General features: G+C 31.5%; 2 protein-coding genes across 2 annotated transcripts; both read left to right on the forward strand.

Moving 5' to 3' along the window:
* The first annotated feature begins 302 nt into the window (after positions 1–302).
* On the forward strand, positions 303–11,511 carry LOC139842689 (pectinesterase-like). Its single transcript, XM_071832805.1, has 4 exons — positions 303–1,072; positions 1,145–1,485; positions 1,779–2,452; positions 11,458–11,511. Exons 1-4 carry the CDS (start codon positions 303–305, stop codon positions 11,509–11,511), a joined length of 1,839 nt encoding a protein of 612 aa, XP_071688906.1.
* On the forward strand, positions 6,045–8,781 carry LOC139877897 (DNA repair protein RAD51 homolog 1-like). Its single transcript, XM_071865300.1, has 9 exons — positions 6,045–6,282; positions 6,944–7,088; positions 7,213–7,323; positions 7,414–7,505; positions 7,618–7,712; positions 7,800–7,913; positions 8,009–8,138; positions 8,218–8,339; positions 8,440–8,781. Exons 1-9 carry the CDS (start codon positions 6,151–6,153, stop codon positions 8,561–8,563), a joined length of 1,065 nt encoding a protein of 354 aa, XP_071721401.1. The 5' UTR covers positions 6,045–6,150; the 3' UTR covers positions 8,564–8,781.
* Positions 11,512–17,627: the final 6,116 nt, after the last annotated feature.

Consider the following 17,627-nt stretch of genomic DNA (forward strand, 5'->3'; position numbering starts at 1 on the left):
TACTTGACTATCACCACTTAATGGAATTGATGCAGTCATTTTATAAGTATTGGGTGAGAAAAAAAGGGTCCTCAAAATCCTCTTTTCCACAGCCCCTAAATAATCTGTTACAAGATTTTCATATGATCAAACAAGCAACAAAAACGCCATAACCAAATTCTAACAAAGGAGAATTATACAAAAAGTGGTTCATATTTTCGTCTTTTTAAAAGATTTTGGCATCTAGTGGCCTCTGCCTTGGATATTAACCAAGGCAGAGATCAACCGAAAGCATTTTTGCTTTCAGAAACGCAACGTAAATAATGGCGTTTCAAGATTTCGACCAAATTTCAGAACGTCGAAGGCTCGAAAGAAAACAAAGGTTGAAACAAAGGATCATCATCGGCGTCGTTGTTATCGTTCTACTTGTCTCAGGAGCTATCGCGGCATTCTTGATATACCTCAACAGCTCTCAAGCAGACGAACCCGAAGAACCTGTGGATAACGTGGAACCCGTCAATAATGAAAACAGCAACAACGATCAAAATAAAGACAACTCGTCTGGTGACGTTAAAGATAAAGACACAAATGTCTTGCAAAATCAAAAGGTGATTAAATCGATATGTCAATCAACGGATTATCAGGAAACATGTGCGAGTCACCTCGAGAAATCATTGAGCTCAAAACCTTCAGGTTTACCCAAACCTAACGATTTTGTCACTGCTGCAATATCAGCGGCCTCTGATGAGCTCGATAATGCTATCACACAAGCGACCACGTTCTTGAACATTGAAAAAGCCCCTGATAACCAAAAGGCTACATTTGAGGTGTGCAATCAAGTTCTATTAGATGCACAAAATGACTTTTTTCATTCAAAAAACTCGACATCAGGAATCACATCAGCTCTCGATTTACGCAGTTGGTTGAGTGCAGTGATGACTTATCAGCAAACGTGCATCGATGCAATAACAGAAGACGCTACTAGAACCAGCATCGAAGAAGCTTTAAAAACTAGCAAAGAACTCACCAGCAACTCTTTAGCCATAATCGCTTCACTTCATAAAGAAGCACCATCGCCAGCTGCTGAAACACCGTCAGCTGCTGCAGCACCGCCAGCTGCTGCAACACCGCCAGCTGCCGCAACACCGCCAGCTGCCGCCCCTAGTCGCCGTCTTCTATCTCGGGACCAAGATTTTCCTGTATGGATGACCTACGAAACCCGAAGGTTACTCAAAGCTGATACTCCAAGTCTTAAACCAAATGTGACCGTCGCTAAAGGTGGTTCAGGAGATTTTGATACCGTTTCTAAAGCACTTGAAGCCTTACCTGAGAATTATCAAGGGCGATATGTTATTCATGTGAAAGAGGGAGTATATGAAGAGAATGTTATCGTTAACAAAACGATGGTGAACATCACAATGTACGGTGATGGGTCGCAAAAAACCATCATCACGGGCAACAAAAACTTCGTTGATGGCATTCCTACCTTTCTAACAGCAACTTTCGGTACGAATCTATCTATAAACATATATTATGTACAATCACACATATTATGTAGACAACGATTAAGCTATGTGCATTTAGGTGGTGTTTGTTTTTTAATATGTTTTTGTCTGAAAATCTGTAAATCACATATGTAGAGAAGATGTGGTCTGATGATATGTGTAGGCTGAACATCAAAGATTGTTTGTTTTTAGGTCTGCACCATATCTCTAAGTCTGCACAATGAAAAACAAACAACACCTTATTAATCTGCCATTTAAATTTGTTAAAATAATGATGTGAATGTATGTATGCAGCGGTGATCGGGGAAGGATTTATGGCACAATCAATTGGTTTTCGAAACACAGCAGGCCCTGAGAAACATCAAGCAGTAGCATTAAGAGTACAATCGGATCGTTCGATATTCTTAAATTGTCGTATGGAAGGCTATCAAGACACATTATACGTACAAACACATAGACAATTCTATCGAGGATGTTACATAATGGGTACAATCGATTTCATATTTGGGGATGCAGCTGCAATCTTACAAACGTGCGATATAGTGATCCGAAAGCCAATGAAGAATCAAAAGAACACAGTGACAGCACAAGGACGAATTGACAAGCACCAAACTACAGGCATCGTGTTACAAAAATGTAAAATTTTTGCAGATAAATCGCTCGAGGGTGAAAAGTCGAAAATTTTGAGTTACCTTGGGAGACCATGGAAGGAATATTCTAGAACAATCGTGTTGGAATCGGAGATTGATGATGTCATTCAATCCGACGGTTGGTTGCCATGGGAAGGAGAGTTTGCGCTTCAAACACTTTATTACGCAGAGTTTAAAAACATAGGTAAAGGATCTCGAGTCAAAGATAGAGTCAAATGGGCAGGTTATCAGACAGATTTTAAGAAAGAAGAAGCGGTTAGATACACGGTTAGCCAGTTTATACAAGGCGAAAGTTGGCTGAAAGGTGTAGATGTTCCTGTGCGTTTAGGATTATATAGCTAGTTAAGGAGACAATTGTTTAGGGAAAATCGAAAATGAAGTACATCAACTGTGTGATGATCGAGTAGCCTAGAAACGAGACTTGTTTCAATCGTAAATCGAGGATTATTGGAAAGAATGATGACGGAGACAAGTAGATGTGGTTGTAAATGAAGTGTGAAACATCGTTGTAACTTGTAAGTAGTTTATACTGTTGATGTTTTTTCATAGAGTTGCAATTTGTAACTATGGTTGCATACCTTATTTGATACGTAGTTAAAGAGATGAACAGTATTAATTACAGTAATAGAGTCGATTTAGTATTCGGTGTTAGTTGATATTGCTAACTAGGTACGTGGTCGCATAAATAATGAAATGTCAATAGGGTTAAGCAGCAACAAGTCACGAGTGAGGTGGTTGTAAATTTAATAATTTTAAGGGGGGTGTGAATACTTTTTTTTAAATATAAAGGGAAAAAAATTACTGTTTTGATCCTGTAATATTATGACTTCTTCATATTAACATCTTAGTTATGAGTGGGTTGTGGGAAAAGTTTGTATTTGTAGAAAAAGTTTGTATTTATTAGAAAAAGTTTGTAATATTATGACTTTTTCACAACCAATCGACCATAAATGAACCAAGATAACCATTTTGACATAACAACCATACACCTGACAATAAACAATCATTTTGACCCAAGGATCATAAGCATAACAAATTTGGCTCAACGTCATCAAACGCCCATACTTATATACCTATTCCAGTTGAAAAGCCCCAAACAATCATTTTTACGAAATGACCCAAAATTACACCAGTAAACATTGGCGAATTTATGAACAAATCTTAAAGAGGTCTCGTACTATAAAACAATAGCGAATCTTAATGGCCCAGACAATAAACCATAAATATTAAAAACACGTGAGACCTATAATTATATTTAGTGATATATGTACATATTTAATGAAAATTTTCAACATTTATTACATAATTAGCGATGTCACCTGACACCACTACATACTAAATAGAATCGTCACTGTCCCTAATAATTTACTTCGTTTTCAAAACACTCAAGAAACATTATAAGATCGTACAAATTACAACTAATGAGAAGAATTCTAGTCAACAATACTCTAGATACTATGTAACCACTTGAATGCAACACCTTAAGAGAATAGGATGAAGACGACTAAATTGTTAACCATGAACCCCTTAACAACAACCGATATGATAAACAACACGATCCAATCTATTCGGAAAAAAAATAAACAATAAATAACAAACTAGATAAATTTTGTGCTTTTGAACCAATCTTGCAAATAAATAAAAAAAGGAAAAAACAACATGATGGACTTAGACCATAGATAACGCAGGCGTTTGTCGCCGTTTTCCGACCACAAACGCCCGGAATGGGCGTTTGTGGGCGTTTGTGGAGGGGCGTTTGTGCTTTAAAAACGCCGGTACAAACGCAATTTAAGGGGACGTGGCACGTTTTGATTGGTTCAAATTTTATGTCCGTTGGAGAAGCTAGCCGTTGCTTCTTTTTTTTTTTTTTTCCTTCTATAAATACACTCTTTATTTTCATTTTTCACACACTTTTATTCACTACACACTCACATATATACACACTCACATATATATAAAAGTTTATATTTTCTTTTTGTTTTAGTAACTAAAAAATATGGATTTTTTAGCCTTAAGTATCGATTTGCTATTCGATTCAACGTCGTCCGAAGAAGAGGAAGAAATCTAACCAAGAACTCGTTTTCAAAGACAACCACGACGTTTTTTAAATAGAGATCGTGAAGCAGCGGGTCAATTATTGTGGAACGATTACTTTTGTGAAAATCCGACGTTTCCGGACGACATTTCCAAGAGACGATTTCGGATGCGCAAAGTTTTATTTCTCCGTATCAAAGACGGTATTCTTCAACACTCTTATACTCCTAATGCCCCCGATCATTTTACTTTTTTCCAACAACGTCCGGATGCACTTGGACGTCTTGGTTTCTCAACTATTCAAAAAATAACTTGCGCGTTACGGCAATTGTCGTATGGGATGACCGCGGATATATTTGATGAATATATTAAAATGGCGGAAAAACGGGTTATGTTACTTTAAATAATTTTTGCAAGTGTATAATTGACTTATATGGGTGGGAATATTTGAGGAAGCCTAATGCAACTGACATTGCTCGGTTGTATTCGACGCACGAGGAGAAACATGGTTTCAAGGGAATGTTGGGTAGTATTGACTGTATGCATTGGGCATGGAAAAATTGTCCCGTAGCATGGAAAGGTCAATATACGAGAGGTGATCGCGGTCACCCGACGATCATGCTTGAAGCGGTTGCTTCATACGATATGTGGATATGGCATGCGTTTTTTGGGATGACGGGTTCAAACAATGACATTAATGTGTTAAATCATTCTCCGTTGTTTGATTCCCTTCGTAAGGATAGAGCCGCACCTTCACCGTTTGAAGTAAACGGAAACCAGTATCCCTTTGGTTACTACTTGGCGGACGGGATATATCTCGATTGGACAACACTAATAAAGGGGTACACGACTCCAATTGAAGAGCCTAGAAAAAAATTTACTAGATTTCAAGCGAGTGCTAGAAAGGATGTTGAGCGTACATTTGGTGTTTTACAAGGTCGGTTTGCGATTTTAAAAACACCGGCACGAGTTATGAGTGTTAATAAGATGAGAAGGATAATGTATAGTTGTATTGTTATGCACAACATGATACAAGAAGATAACGGGTTTGCGTTAAGTACTTGGGAACAAGAATGGTTAGATAAACCCGAAAACCGGCCTCGTCGCAATATTCGTAGAAGGGTCAAAGATCGTCGATCACGAGAGAAAGAGATTCGCGATCGAGACGTGCACGATCAACTTCGTGAAGATTTAACGGCTCATATTTGGAACCTCCCGCCAAACTTTCGCTCGATGCATAACTAGTGTTTTTTTTTTTTAATAATGTACTGTAATTTTTTTTTTTTTTTGCGTGTTTTTTTTAATTGTAATGTTTTTTTTTAAATAATTAATGTACTTTTGTCTAATTAAGTTTATATTTTGTATTAAACAAAATAAAAAATAATTTAAAAACAATTAAAAAAAAGAAAAAGGAAATGCCACGTCACAGGCTTACCAAGACAAAAGCCCCCCATTACAACTCCCCCCAAAATGTCATGGCCCAGTCACAGTTTTTCCCCAAAAAGTGCAACTCCACCACTCCACGTCACAGTCACCATTATCTATGGTCTTACGGTGCGAAAATGATTAAACTACATGGACTACCTTTCAAATTATTATTTTACTCTTTATAATGTTTATTTATATATATATTACTAATTTTAGTAATTTTTTACTATTTATATATTTATGTGTATTTTGTAATTTGTATTTGTATTTGTATTTTGTAATTTGTATTTGTATTTGTATTTGTATACTCCGTATTTGTTTTGTATTTTTGGCTATACCTGTTTCCAAACAACCTCCTGCTTGGATATTTGGATTGCTTTTGGGGTATCACCTATTCACCTCTTATTTTGGCGCGTTTGCCAATTCTTTCAAATTGTTACTATCACCTCCCCTTTTAGCTTCACCACTGTTTTCTTCAATTCACATTTTGGTTGCCACCACCACCACCACTATCACCATTTTCTACCATTTATTGATCTCAAATTTCCCAAATAATGGAACAGAGGCAAAAAAATCAAAATCAAGTACTGCAACAACAACAACAACAACAACAACAACAACAAGAAGATGATGATGAACAATCAGATGAAATTCAACATGGCCCTTTTCCAGTTGAACAACTTCAGGCAATTCTATCATCATTTTCTTTCATTTAATTCTTTAATTTTATCATTACTTGATTGGTTCATGTAATGGGCTTCTTTCAAGTCGATTAATTTGTTTCTGTTTACCTATTAACGTGTTTTCCCCAAAACAATTTGTTCAAAATTAGGCTTCCGAAATCTCACTTTACAGCCAAGTCCTTATACTTTGTGAAAAATATGTCTAATTTTCAATTTTGAATTAGGGTTTTTGTTTTTCGTTATAAATGTTTGTTTCGTTATTAGGGTTTTGACCTTTGGTTTTAATTCACGTTTCTTGATGGGGGTTACATTGCTGGATAATGGATTTAGGCTTCTGATATTAGGGTTTTGGCCTTTGATTTTAAATCATGTTTCTGGATGGGGTTACATTGCTGGATTTAGGCTTCTGTTACTAGGGTTTTGACCTTTGACTTTATTTTGTGTTTCTTGACGGGGTTATCAAAATTTAGTAAATTTATGAACTTGTATCATTGGAATTAGGCTTTGATGATAGGGCTATGACTGTTAATCGTAATTCGTGATAGGAATTTCAAGATTTTGTTAAATTGATGAACTTATGTACTTTTATGGGTGCTGATAAAGATCAAAACCCATTAATGATTTTGGTTGATTACTAACTATAAGTATATATTAAATCCTAAAGACTGCTGGAATTGCTGCCATGGATGTAAAGAAGTTGAAAGATGTCGGTTTATGTACAGTTGAAGCTGTTGCATATTCTACTCGAAAAGAGCTTCTGCAAATTAAAGGAATTAGTGAAGCTAAAGTTGATAAAATTGTTGAAGCAGGCATGTCAGTTTTTAAACAAGATGATTTTGTTCTTTTTGGGTTGCTTGAAATTAAAGTATTAAAGTATACTAATAATAAATACATTATTATTATTGACTTTTTTTTTTATCCCCATTTCAACAGCTTCAAAACTGGTTCCTTTGGGTTTCACCAGTGCAGCCCAACTCCATGCACAGAGACAAGAGATAATTCAGATATCTTCAGGGTCAACAGAGCTTGACAAGATATTAGATGGTATATATACATACGTTCGTATACATATATGCACTCCATATTATGTAATGATTATTTTTAACGGATTAATATATTTTAATTTACTGACAGGAGGAATCGAGACTGGATCTATTACTGAATTATATGGCGAATTTCGCTCCGGAAAGACTCAGCTTTGTCACACTTTATGCGTGACTTGTCAAGTATGAATGATTTTGATTACCGTGAATTTACTTACGCTTTACATTTAATTTTAAATTTTAAATTTAAATATACTGATTTTTTTTTTTGTTTTTAAACTTTTATCATTTTCAGCTTCCTTTAGATCAAGGTGGTGGTGAAGGAAAGGCAATGTACATTGATGCAGAAGGTACATTCAGGCCCCAAAGACTATTACAGATAGCAGACAGGTAGTTGACAAGTTCTTTAGGATCAGTTTTGTGATTTTTAATCAGTTTGATTTTAAAAATTCGTCTTATATCATGTTCATCCTGCAGGTTTGGATTGAATGGTCCTGAAGTGTTGGAGAATGTAGCTTATGCAAGGGCATACAACACAGATCATCAGTCAAAGTTGTTGGTTGAAGCAGCTTCAATGATGGTGGAAACCAGGTTCTCTTCATTAATCATTAAACTGAATTAATTTTAGTAACGATGTGCATATTATTATAAATTTGGTTGACCTAATTGTAATTTCTTGTTTGAAGGTTTGCAATTTTGATAGTGGACAGTGCAACTGCACTGTATAGAACTGATTTCTCTGGTCGAGGGGAATTATCAGCTCGACAGATGCATCTTGCAAAGTTTCTAAGGAGCCTTCAAAAGTTAGCCGATGAGGTAAACATTCAACGTAAACCACTTTAGTTAGTAATAATTCGACTGCAACTAATAATTAATCTTACTATTATCTGATTAGTTTGGTGTAGCTGTGGTGATCACTAATCAAGTGGTAGCCCAAGTAGATGGTTCTGCCATGTTCGCTGGACCTCAATTTAAACCAATCGGTGGTAACATCATGGCTCATGCTTCTACAACAAGGTATGTTATGTTATGTATATATATAATAATAAAGTGCAGGTGGTCATCTGTTTTTCGATATATGTTTAGTTTAAGATGTTCGTTCCCATTTGTTTAACAGGTTATCTTTGAGGAAGGGAAGGGGAGATGAACGAATATGTAAAGTAATTAGTTCTCCGTGTTTAACTGAAGCTGAAGCAAGATTTGTGATTTCTACAGAAGGTGTTATTGATGTCAAGGATTGAAAGTCTTTAGCGAACTCTACTTTTTTAATTGGTTTAGTTTGCAAATGCTCTCTACGTAGGTAATATGTACATGTTTGTATGCAATGGCCTTAAATAGATTCCAAGTTCAACCCTTATGAAAAAGTCTTGAAGTTTAGGCATTTTTGTTTAAGAGCACACTGTACAACAGAAATCGGATAATGATTCAATATCAAATGAGGTTATCTCAGTTGACCATAGATCTTGACCCAAACAATTCTGCTACATGACTAGTGCCTTTTGACCCAAATGTATTAATACATGTTGAAAGAGCTTTTGGAAGTCATTTTTTAGTTCAGATTAGTGATGTTTTGTAGGCTGGCTTAGTTCAGATTGGTAAAGCTGACTCATGATGCTCAGTGTCAGGCTTGCAATGCATCTTCAAGATGCAAGGCTTCAAGCTATGTCAATTTTAGTTGACTAATCATCAATTATCTGGGCTGACTGCTAACCAACGGTCAACGTTTCGACTGATGAGCGACACAACTCAATGTCCGTTTTTAATTATTTCAAAACTGTTTTATACAGTTCCATTTTAGAGAAATTCTATCTTCATCAAACTCCACCTAAAGATACATGTAAGTGTCTTTCAAAGAACTAAAAATGTATACTATTTCATTTCATATAGTAAAAGGACTAAAAGTGTAAAATTGTAAATTGTTTTGCCTAAACTGCACCCGAGTCTGCAACATACTCTGTATTTGTCATCCTTTTATATTTTTACCATAAATATAAATAATAATATTAATATTAATGATAATAATAATAATTATAGGTGTTTTGTATATATGAAACATCAAACACGACTTAGTTGTTAGTACACATTAACATTCCAAATTTTGGGTTCATTGAAGAGATGAGTTTCCGTGTTTTTTTTGGAACGGCCGAATTATATTAATAACCAAACGGCTGTCTAGTAAGGAGCTAAAAGAGCTTTACAACGGGCATAAAAGTCAAACATTCCAATTGAAGACTATATTGTCCCTATATCTAAGTCACACAAAAGAAAAAACTAAATGGAATCAATGATACAACATTTTTTAAGGACTTGTCGTTAAATAACAAACAATTCCTAAACCGCCAAATAATCAAACACTAACTTGGCATACAAACCTTTGTTTTAGTGCCTAAAACAAAAGTACAAAACTAATATTGAGTTATATACGCTGGTCGAACTATTACTTATGAAAAGTTATACTAATTCACGCGATTCATTAGACCACAGCAAGTTATTAGGATCATTCACTAACATATGTATAGCTAACAATGATATATGTTATTGTCGCCTTTCGGATCATCATTATGCCTCTTACATAACTCGAAAAGTTAAAAATCTACATACATTTTTTTATCCTACTTCCATTGTTTAATTTTGGACTTAAATCAACTTGACATTGGCCTTTTCTTTTAGCGTCTTTAATAAAATTACTTAGAAAACTGCCAATGGACAATACACACCGAAAAGTCATATTTGAGGTCATGGAATCTAACTTATTTAAATAGTTATGTCGTTTTGTACAAGAGATGGTAGTCCACCATACACCTCCATTTCATAGTTAGAATTTTAGATAGAAATCAAAAGTAATTGATAAATTTAATGACTCATTTTTATTTTGTCATGTTCTTGGAAAGTCTCAATCACATAGAAATCATAATAGTCCGTAATACTTTATCAAAAAATCAAGAATGGCCTTAAACATCTACAATTTGTCCCCAACATATATATTATATTATTATCACATACACACTTACATAGTTACATATATAAAAGCTCATAGGATGAAATATCCCATACCATTCCAACCAAAGCCAATAACCAAAAGGCAAAAGCTGTATATATAAGATGCCAACTTTCATCCTTTTTTTCTCTCATTAACTCCATACCAAAACCTCTGTTTTTCATCTCAAAAACTATGGCTAAATGCGGAAAGTTAACGAAGATCAAATCCGTTTTAAAGAAATTGCATTCGTTCAGCAATAACAAGTCCGTCGGTCTAACCAAAGATCGTCCTAATGTTTCCACTTTCGACGATGATGATTTAAACCATTCTCATGCTGTCTATGTTGGCAAGTCAAGAAGACGTTATCTTATTAGTTCCGAAGTGGCCCAACACCCGTTGTTCCAAGAACTTGTGGAACGTTCGGGCGATGAGGATGATAATGCGACTATCGAATGTGAAGTTGTATTGTTTGAACATTTATTGTGGATGATTGAAAATTCAGATCCTCAACCTGAAGGTTTACATGAACTAGTGGACTTTTACGCTTGTTGATACTAATTTTGGTTGTTTTTCATATTTCATTCTCGTAATTTGTTCTTGAATTCATGTTATTATTTTCTTTTTTGGATTACAAGCAATCCAATGAATTTTAGTTTTTATTTTACTTTTGATTTTATCAAGTCAATATGGTGAATATAATTTAATTTGTAGCAAAGATTAAAGTTGTGTTTATCACGTCTGGAGTTGATAAAGTACACACATTTAATTGTTTTAAATTCTTAAGTTATGAATAGGTCCAGAATATGAACATGTACTAACAGTCTAACAATGTGAAACATAATCAAGTTCAAACGTAAAAAACTAAACTTAGAATTAATATCGAGACGAGTTGGAGCCCATCTAAAGCAATATATTATCGATATTGATTCGTATTGATAGTGATATTAATATTATTATCAGATTAAGGGTTTTGCAAACTTGTGTCTTCGTTGGCGGAACTAGAATCCGACCACATATAGGGTGAAACTAGTGATCGAAAGCGTAAGCATAAAAAAACCTTATTTTTTTTAAATATTAGAATTTGTCATTAATAAACGAATTAATAAGACAAAGATGTCGTTATTTTTTTTATTTTATTATTTTATTTATAAATAGATACATTACGACGTGTGCAATAGGAGCACAACTAATATATATGAGCAATGTTAACCACAACTTTTAGGTTTAGGACAATGGTTAAGCATTAATTGAAAATTATTATTTTTTTGTATTATTATTTATACAATTATTGTTTAACCATTGTCCTAAAAGTTATAGTTATCATTTTTCAATATATATTTAGCTACAATTTGTACATATATTTGTAATAAATCTTTTTTTGAAAATTCATATCTATATAATCTTTTGAAATTTCAAGCTACGCGTGAGTTTAAATCTTGAAGAATATTACGATGGGCAATTGAAATTTCATCATGGATCGACTTGATTATGAGCAATTGATCGAGCCGAGCTCGACTCTCATTTGCAGGATATTACCATGTTCACAACTCTAATTCTGCATAAAACATGACTACATCAAAGGGACATCATATCATATCTCTAGTCAATTTAATGTGGTATTACTTTTTTACAAGAAAAGAATTTAGGTACTTTTCTAAAAAAATGGTTGCTTCCTTACCGAGGACATAATAATTGCTCAAAACTTTGATATAATAATATAACTTTCTTGCTTGCCTTTCAAAAAAATAATAATATAACTTTCTCACAATATATGCTTAGAAAATTTAGTTAAAAGTGTAACTAAGTTTATTTTAAAAATACACATTCGTCATATCAAATAACAACAGATTGTATCTAGTATTACTTTTGGCATTGTGTCATTATCATATACCTTTTGTTTGAATGCGACAACTTAACACTGACCAAAAAATTGAGTTGGTAGAAATTAAAAGCGAAAAAGAAGGTGATAATATAAATTAATAAATTTAAAATTAATTAAATAAATGTCAAGGTGGGGAAATGATTGAGTTAGTTGGATGCTTTATGTTTAGATTAATCAACGTTAACGTACCAAACAGCCGAAACTGACCCCCTTCTTTCTCCTTCTCTTCAATTTAGCATCCTTTTTTAAATTTTAAAATAAAAATAATAAATGATAGTAGTAACTAGTAAAATAATACTATCTCCTTTCCATATTAATAATCTATCTATTTTTTTGTTCGGTTTTAAATTAAATTAATAGTTCATATCCGTAAATAAATACTTATAATTTATTAGACAAAAACATAAGTAAAAATTAAAGAGTAAAGCTTGAAAGTAGAAAAAAAAAATTAATGTCACAATTATTTTTTTTTAAACCGTGAATTTTTGTGTGTGTGAAATATTACATTGAGAGTGGGAAGTAGTAATAGTATTGTTTACTCATAGAACTATAAAGTATAGAAGAAACGTGTATTCAGCCGCTTCACCTTTAATCTATAATATCTATTAAATTTATAAAATAATAATGTCATAAATAAACATTTTCTAAGCATAAAAATAATTCAAAATAAAAAATAAAAAATTAAAATATCCTTGATGATGTCATTATTTTATATTAATTTAATTAAAAAATAATACAAAATCTCTTATAAAATGAAATATTAATCTCTCCTAAATTGTACAATCTTCTACACAACATCCAATGAACATATTTACAAAATTTAAAGCATATTGTACAACTTTTATATAATAATTGTATTTTAACTTTCTAAAAAATTTGAAAAATATTTATTATTACTAATTACTAATAATTATTATTAATTATATAAATACTCAACTTTGAGCAAACTTTATGATTATTATTATTATTATTTACTTTTATTATAATAATTATAATAATTATATTATTAATATTTGAATATGGATTCTCTTTCGAGATTAATTACGTCACATATGTATGCGAAATACATGTCTCTATATATTCGTAAAAGCAACGACAAGTTTTTTAGTCGAACGGGTCATTAAAATAAATGACTTTATCATTTACATTCACTTAATACCTAAAACATGTTATTAAATTGTTTCGTTTAAACAAACCCGTAATTTCATGGGTCATTTCACTAGTTTATTACTATATTTTATTACTCCATTAATTGTGAATTTGTTTATAAAGTTTGCTGAAAAGGTAACTCGATCCATGATGAAATATTTAATCTTTTAAACATGGCAAAAAGACAATTAATTATGTTATTAATGATTTAAGGTTTAGAAATTGAAAATTTGTTACATTAAAAAATATATGTAATATTCTATTTGTAACTTTATAAAAAAGTTCATTACTTGATTATGAAATAATCCGTGATGAAATAAGTTATTTGTGAACTACTCGAGTTTTACTCCTTAAAATTCGATTCAAGTCGAGCTTTAATAAGTTCACAAACTCAACAGGTTCATGAGCCTAATAACAATAAAGCATATAATATTTTTGATAATAAAAGTGTTGAACTTAAGTTTGTTTATATATATATATATATATATATATATATATATATATATATATATATATATATATATATATATATATATATATATTCGAGCTCGACTTGACTCAACTGGTTTACAACTCTTATCATCAACATCATATCAACATTACACAATCTTGCAAGGGTGCGGTCTGATGTAGGATGTAGACAGTCATATTTTCAGGTTACAACTTTATTTATGTTATTCCCTTCGTCTCAGAATTATTGTCTGAGTTTACTTTTTATTAGATTTAAAATATTTTTGTGAGTTGTTTATTATGTCTTTGATTGAATGAGTTATTTAAGTAAATGAATTTACTATAAAGAGTAATTAGTAAGTTTGTTTCTATATTAAATGTTACATTTTCAATTATAAAAAGTGTTTAATTGAAAATTAAGTAATAATTTATTGTTATTTAAAGTAAAAGGCAATATTTTTAAGATAAACAAAAATAATATGGTAGACATTTTTTTTTTTTTGAACGAACAGAGTATATAAACTTAGGGTGTGTTGACAATCAGATGATCCCATCAATTAATGGCTATTGACACTTAAATTAGCATGCTAAATTCCAAAATGAAAAAACATGCATGTGATGTGATGTAAGCACCATTCTAGTATGTCTACCAACACCATACAAGAAGAATGTTTCATGGGCAAGGGGAAGTGTAATGTGGTGAACAAATCGTGTTTCTTGATCTTTCTATTATTAGTTTTTTGATGTCCGGTTATCTATAGTTAATATTAAATCTTTAACCTTATGATGACATAAAAAATAATTATCCTTTATAAAAATAAATCAAAATAAAAAGAAAATATTAAAAGACATCTAGATGATGTCATAAACACTAATTAAAATAAATTAATTAAAAAATAGTAATTATTTATCTTCTACTTTTTAGTAAATTATTTTGTTCTTTTCATAATAACAACTAAATAATTATTCCGTATTATTTTTCTTTCATATAATAATTGTAATTTTAATTTTTTTTTAAAAATAAAGGTTATAACTAATAATTATTATTAAATATATAAATACTCAATTTTAGAGCAAAATTTATTATTATTATATTATTATTATATAACTATGGGTTTTTTGACAGGATTAATTACGTTACATATGTATATAAAATACACGTCTTAATAAGTTGTTATAATGTAGACTTTTATGACAAGGAAAATAACAACTGTGGTTCCACGGATCAATATATTTACGTTCATTTATTCTGACCAAGTTAAGTGTGTCAATATATTTGTAAAAACAATGACAAGTTTCTTAGTACGAATCTGTGATTTCACGGGTCATTAAATTAAATGACTTTAACATTTACGTTCACTTAATACCTAAAACATATCATTAAACTATTTCATTAAAATAAACCCGTGATTTCACGGGTCATTTCACTAGTAATATTTATTTATCTATGGGATACTTTATCCAAATGGTTTCAGTTATCGTTGGATTTCTATGTGGTTGTTCAATTGTATCAAATAAGTTTTGGGTTAGCTGCCCATCGCGACCATTCAATTTAAACAAAAAAGGTAAAAAAAAAAAAAAATTTACCACCAAGGCAACCGTTCAATTGTGTTATATGCTCATAGCTAATAGTATAAATATAGACAAATTCACACTTTAAAAAAAATAAAGAATCAAAGAAACCCCTGCAAATTGAACCGGAGACCTCCTGCTTACACAACCACACGCCAAACGATTTAGCTACAAATGCATTTGCGTTATGGGAGGTGATCCTCACACACCACTTTTTGATTCATCTACACTTTTGTCTCATAAATTCACAGTTATACTCCTAAATTAATATAGGAAGTTGAACTTATATTATTATTCTAAATATAATTAATGGTATAACATTAAATTATGGCATTAAAGGTATAGATGGATTAAAAATTGGTGTGTGAAGATCACCTCTCAAGGACGATGTGAAAAGGGGAATGCACGAGAAAGGGAATGTCACACCCCCCAAAATGGACCAGGGGTAATTGTGACCAATCATATCATAACACAGTTGTATAAACGAGAACGACTCTATATGAGACTTTTTAAATTAAACCTTTGTTAATAAAACAGCGGAAGCAGTAATACATGTTTACATTATTATTAAAATGTAAAATAAATGTTTATGAACTAAAATATAATATGCGATGTGGAATCCATGCAAGCATCAAATCTATCATCACAATATTGCAAACAGCTAGCTCAATCATCACCTGAGACAAAACATGCTTAAAGTGTCAACCAAAAAGGTTGAGTGAAATTCACAAGTTTATAAATAATATCCAAAGTTTTAGACCACAAGATTTAGTTTAAAGTTGATTGATATAGAAATATCAATCTAAAAGTGTTGCTGCATTTTGTAATATCGCTACTAAACAAGTTTACCCTATGACACCTTGTACTGTCAGTGTTGTGGAATCATTATTATGTAACCAAAGACCAATGGTCGAATGGTTAGAGACGTTACTCTCAATAGGCCTACTCACAATAATTAAGTTTGCATTTAAACGTAGCAATTAACGATATTACGGTAGGGATTTAGCATGAATCAAAGCATGACAGCATAGTTAACAATTTAGTACTTGTGTCTAAGCGTAAAACAGTTATAAAGCAAGCATGTGTCTCACCCCAAAAGTTATAAAACAGTTATGAAATAGTAAAAATGGGGCTATGAAGTTCACCTTAGCAGCACAAAAGAGTATTTCACGAAAGAATTGAACGGAAGGACGTGACCGAGATCTCAACCTAGAGATAGAACGTATGATCAGACATTGCCTAACAGACAATAGTATATATTACTATATTGATAGTAATGGTTCACTAAAGAATTTCCATTTTCGGAAGGTTACTATTTATGGAAAGTTTCCACTTATAGTAATTTTCCAATTTTAGGAAGTTCGAGTTAATATTTAGCAAGATGTTGTACAACTCTACTCAAACTTCGTTGCTATCAAATAAGTCAGGAATGACCAGATGTAACCGGGGGCCCAGGATTCTTGACCAGAATCTAAGTCATGGCATTCGAGATTCACAAGCTTACCCATAAATGGCAACCTAGACATCATTCACTTACGACCGTGAGTAGCGATGAAGTTCACATGAATTATACATTATCTTTGATTAACCTTCAGTTTAGGTGTATACACACAACGAAGTATTAATGTACTTAATAATTATATATGTGATAATATAACCTAAGTTTTATTTAATATTTAGTTATTATACCTTAGTATGTCTTATATATATTAAATATAATTACCTTTAAATAAATACCTAAATTACTTCAAAAATAATTGTGTTTTATTAATCGAACATTATTCAAAAATGTCTAAATAATAAATTAAATATCTAAAAATTACATACATAATTTTTATAATCTTAGTTAATCATAAAGATTAGTAGAAAAATTTAAGAAAATGTTTTTATTATATTTTTGTATTTATTTTTGTTTTTACCCTTAATGTATTCACAAAATAATTTTAATTCTACATAATTACTAAATAAACCCAAATAATTATTTTTATAATTTTTATAAGTTTCGATCAGTCTAATAACCTATAGAAAAATATTTAAAAAATATTTTTTAATTATTTTATATTTATTCTTAATTTACCTTCGAATTACATAATAATAGAGTTTAATTATATAATAAATACTAATTCGACCCAAGTAATTATTTTTATAATTTTTTCAGATCTATATAAGTTTTAAAAACTCAGAAAAAATTATATATATTTTATTTTTGGTTAAAAGTATTTATTACGAATTTTACATTATTTTTACATTTAAACACTACATAATTCGTATT

This window comes from Rutidosis leptorrhynchoides, chromosome 1 (assembly GCF_046630445.1).
Source record: "Rutidosis leptorrhynchoides isolate AG116_Rl617_1_P2 chromosome 1, CSIRO_AGI_Rlap_v1, whole genome shotgun sequence".
In the NCBI taxonomy this organism is placed as follows: Eukaryota; Viridiplantae; Streptophyta; class Magnoliopsida; order Asterales; family Asteraceae; genus Rutidosis; species Rutidosis leptorrhynchoides.

Excerpts from the sequence above, each read along its gene's own strand:
- LOC139842689 (XM_071832805.1), top strand. The coding sequence starts at position 303 with ATGGCGTTTCAAGATTTCGACCAAATTTCAGAACGTCGAAGGCTCGAA. Across the intron at positions 1,486-1,778 it reads CTTTCTAACAGCAACTTTCG|CGGTGATCGGGGAAGGATTT; the intron begins GTACGAATCTAT and ends GTATGTATGCAG. Across the intron at positions 2,453-11,457 it reads TGAAAGGTGTAGATGTTCCT|ATACATTACGACGTGTGCAA; the intron begins GTGCGTTTAGGA and ends ATTTATAAATAG.
- LOC139877897 (XM_071865300.1), top strand. The coding sequence starts at position 6,151 with ATGGAACAGAGGCAAAAAAATCAAAATCAAGTACTGCAACAACAACAA. Across the intron at positions 6,283-6,943 it reads TTCCAGTTGAACAACTTCAG|ACTGCTGGAATTGCTGCCAT; the intron begins GCAATTCTATCA and ends TAAATCCTAAAG. Across the intron at positions 7,914-8,008 it reads TCAATGATGGTGGAAACCAG|GTTTGCAATTTTGATAGTGG; the intron begins GTTCTCTTCATT and ends TCTTGTTTGAAG.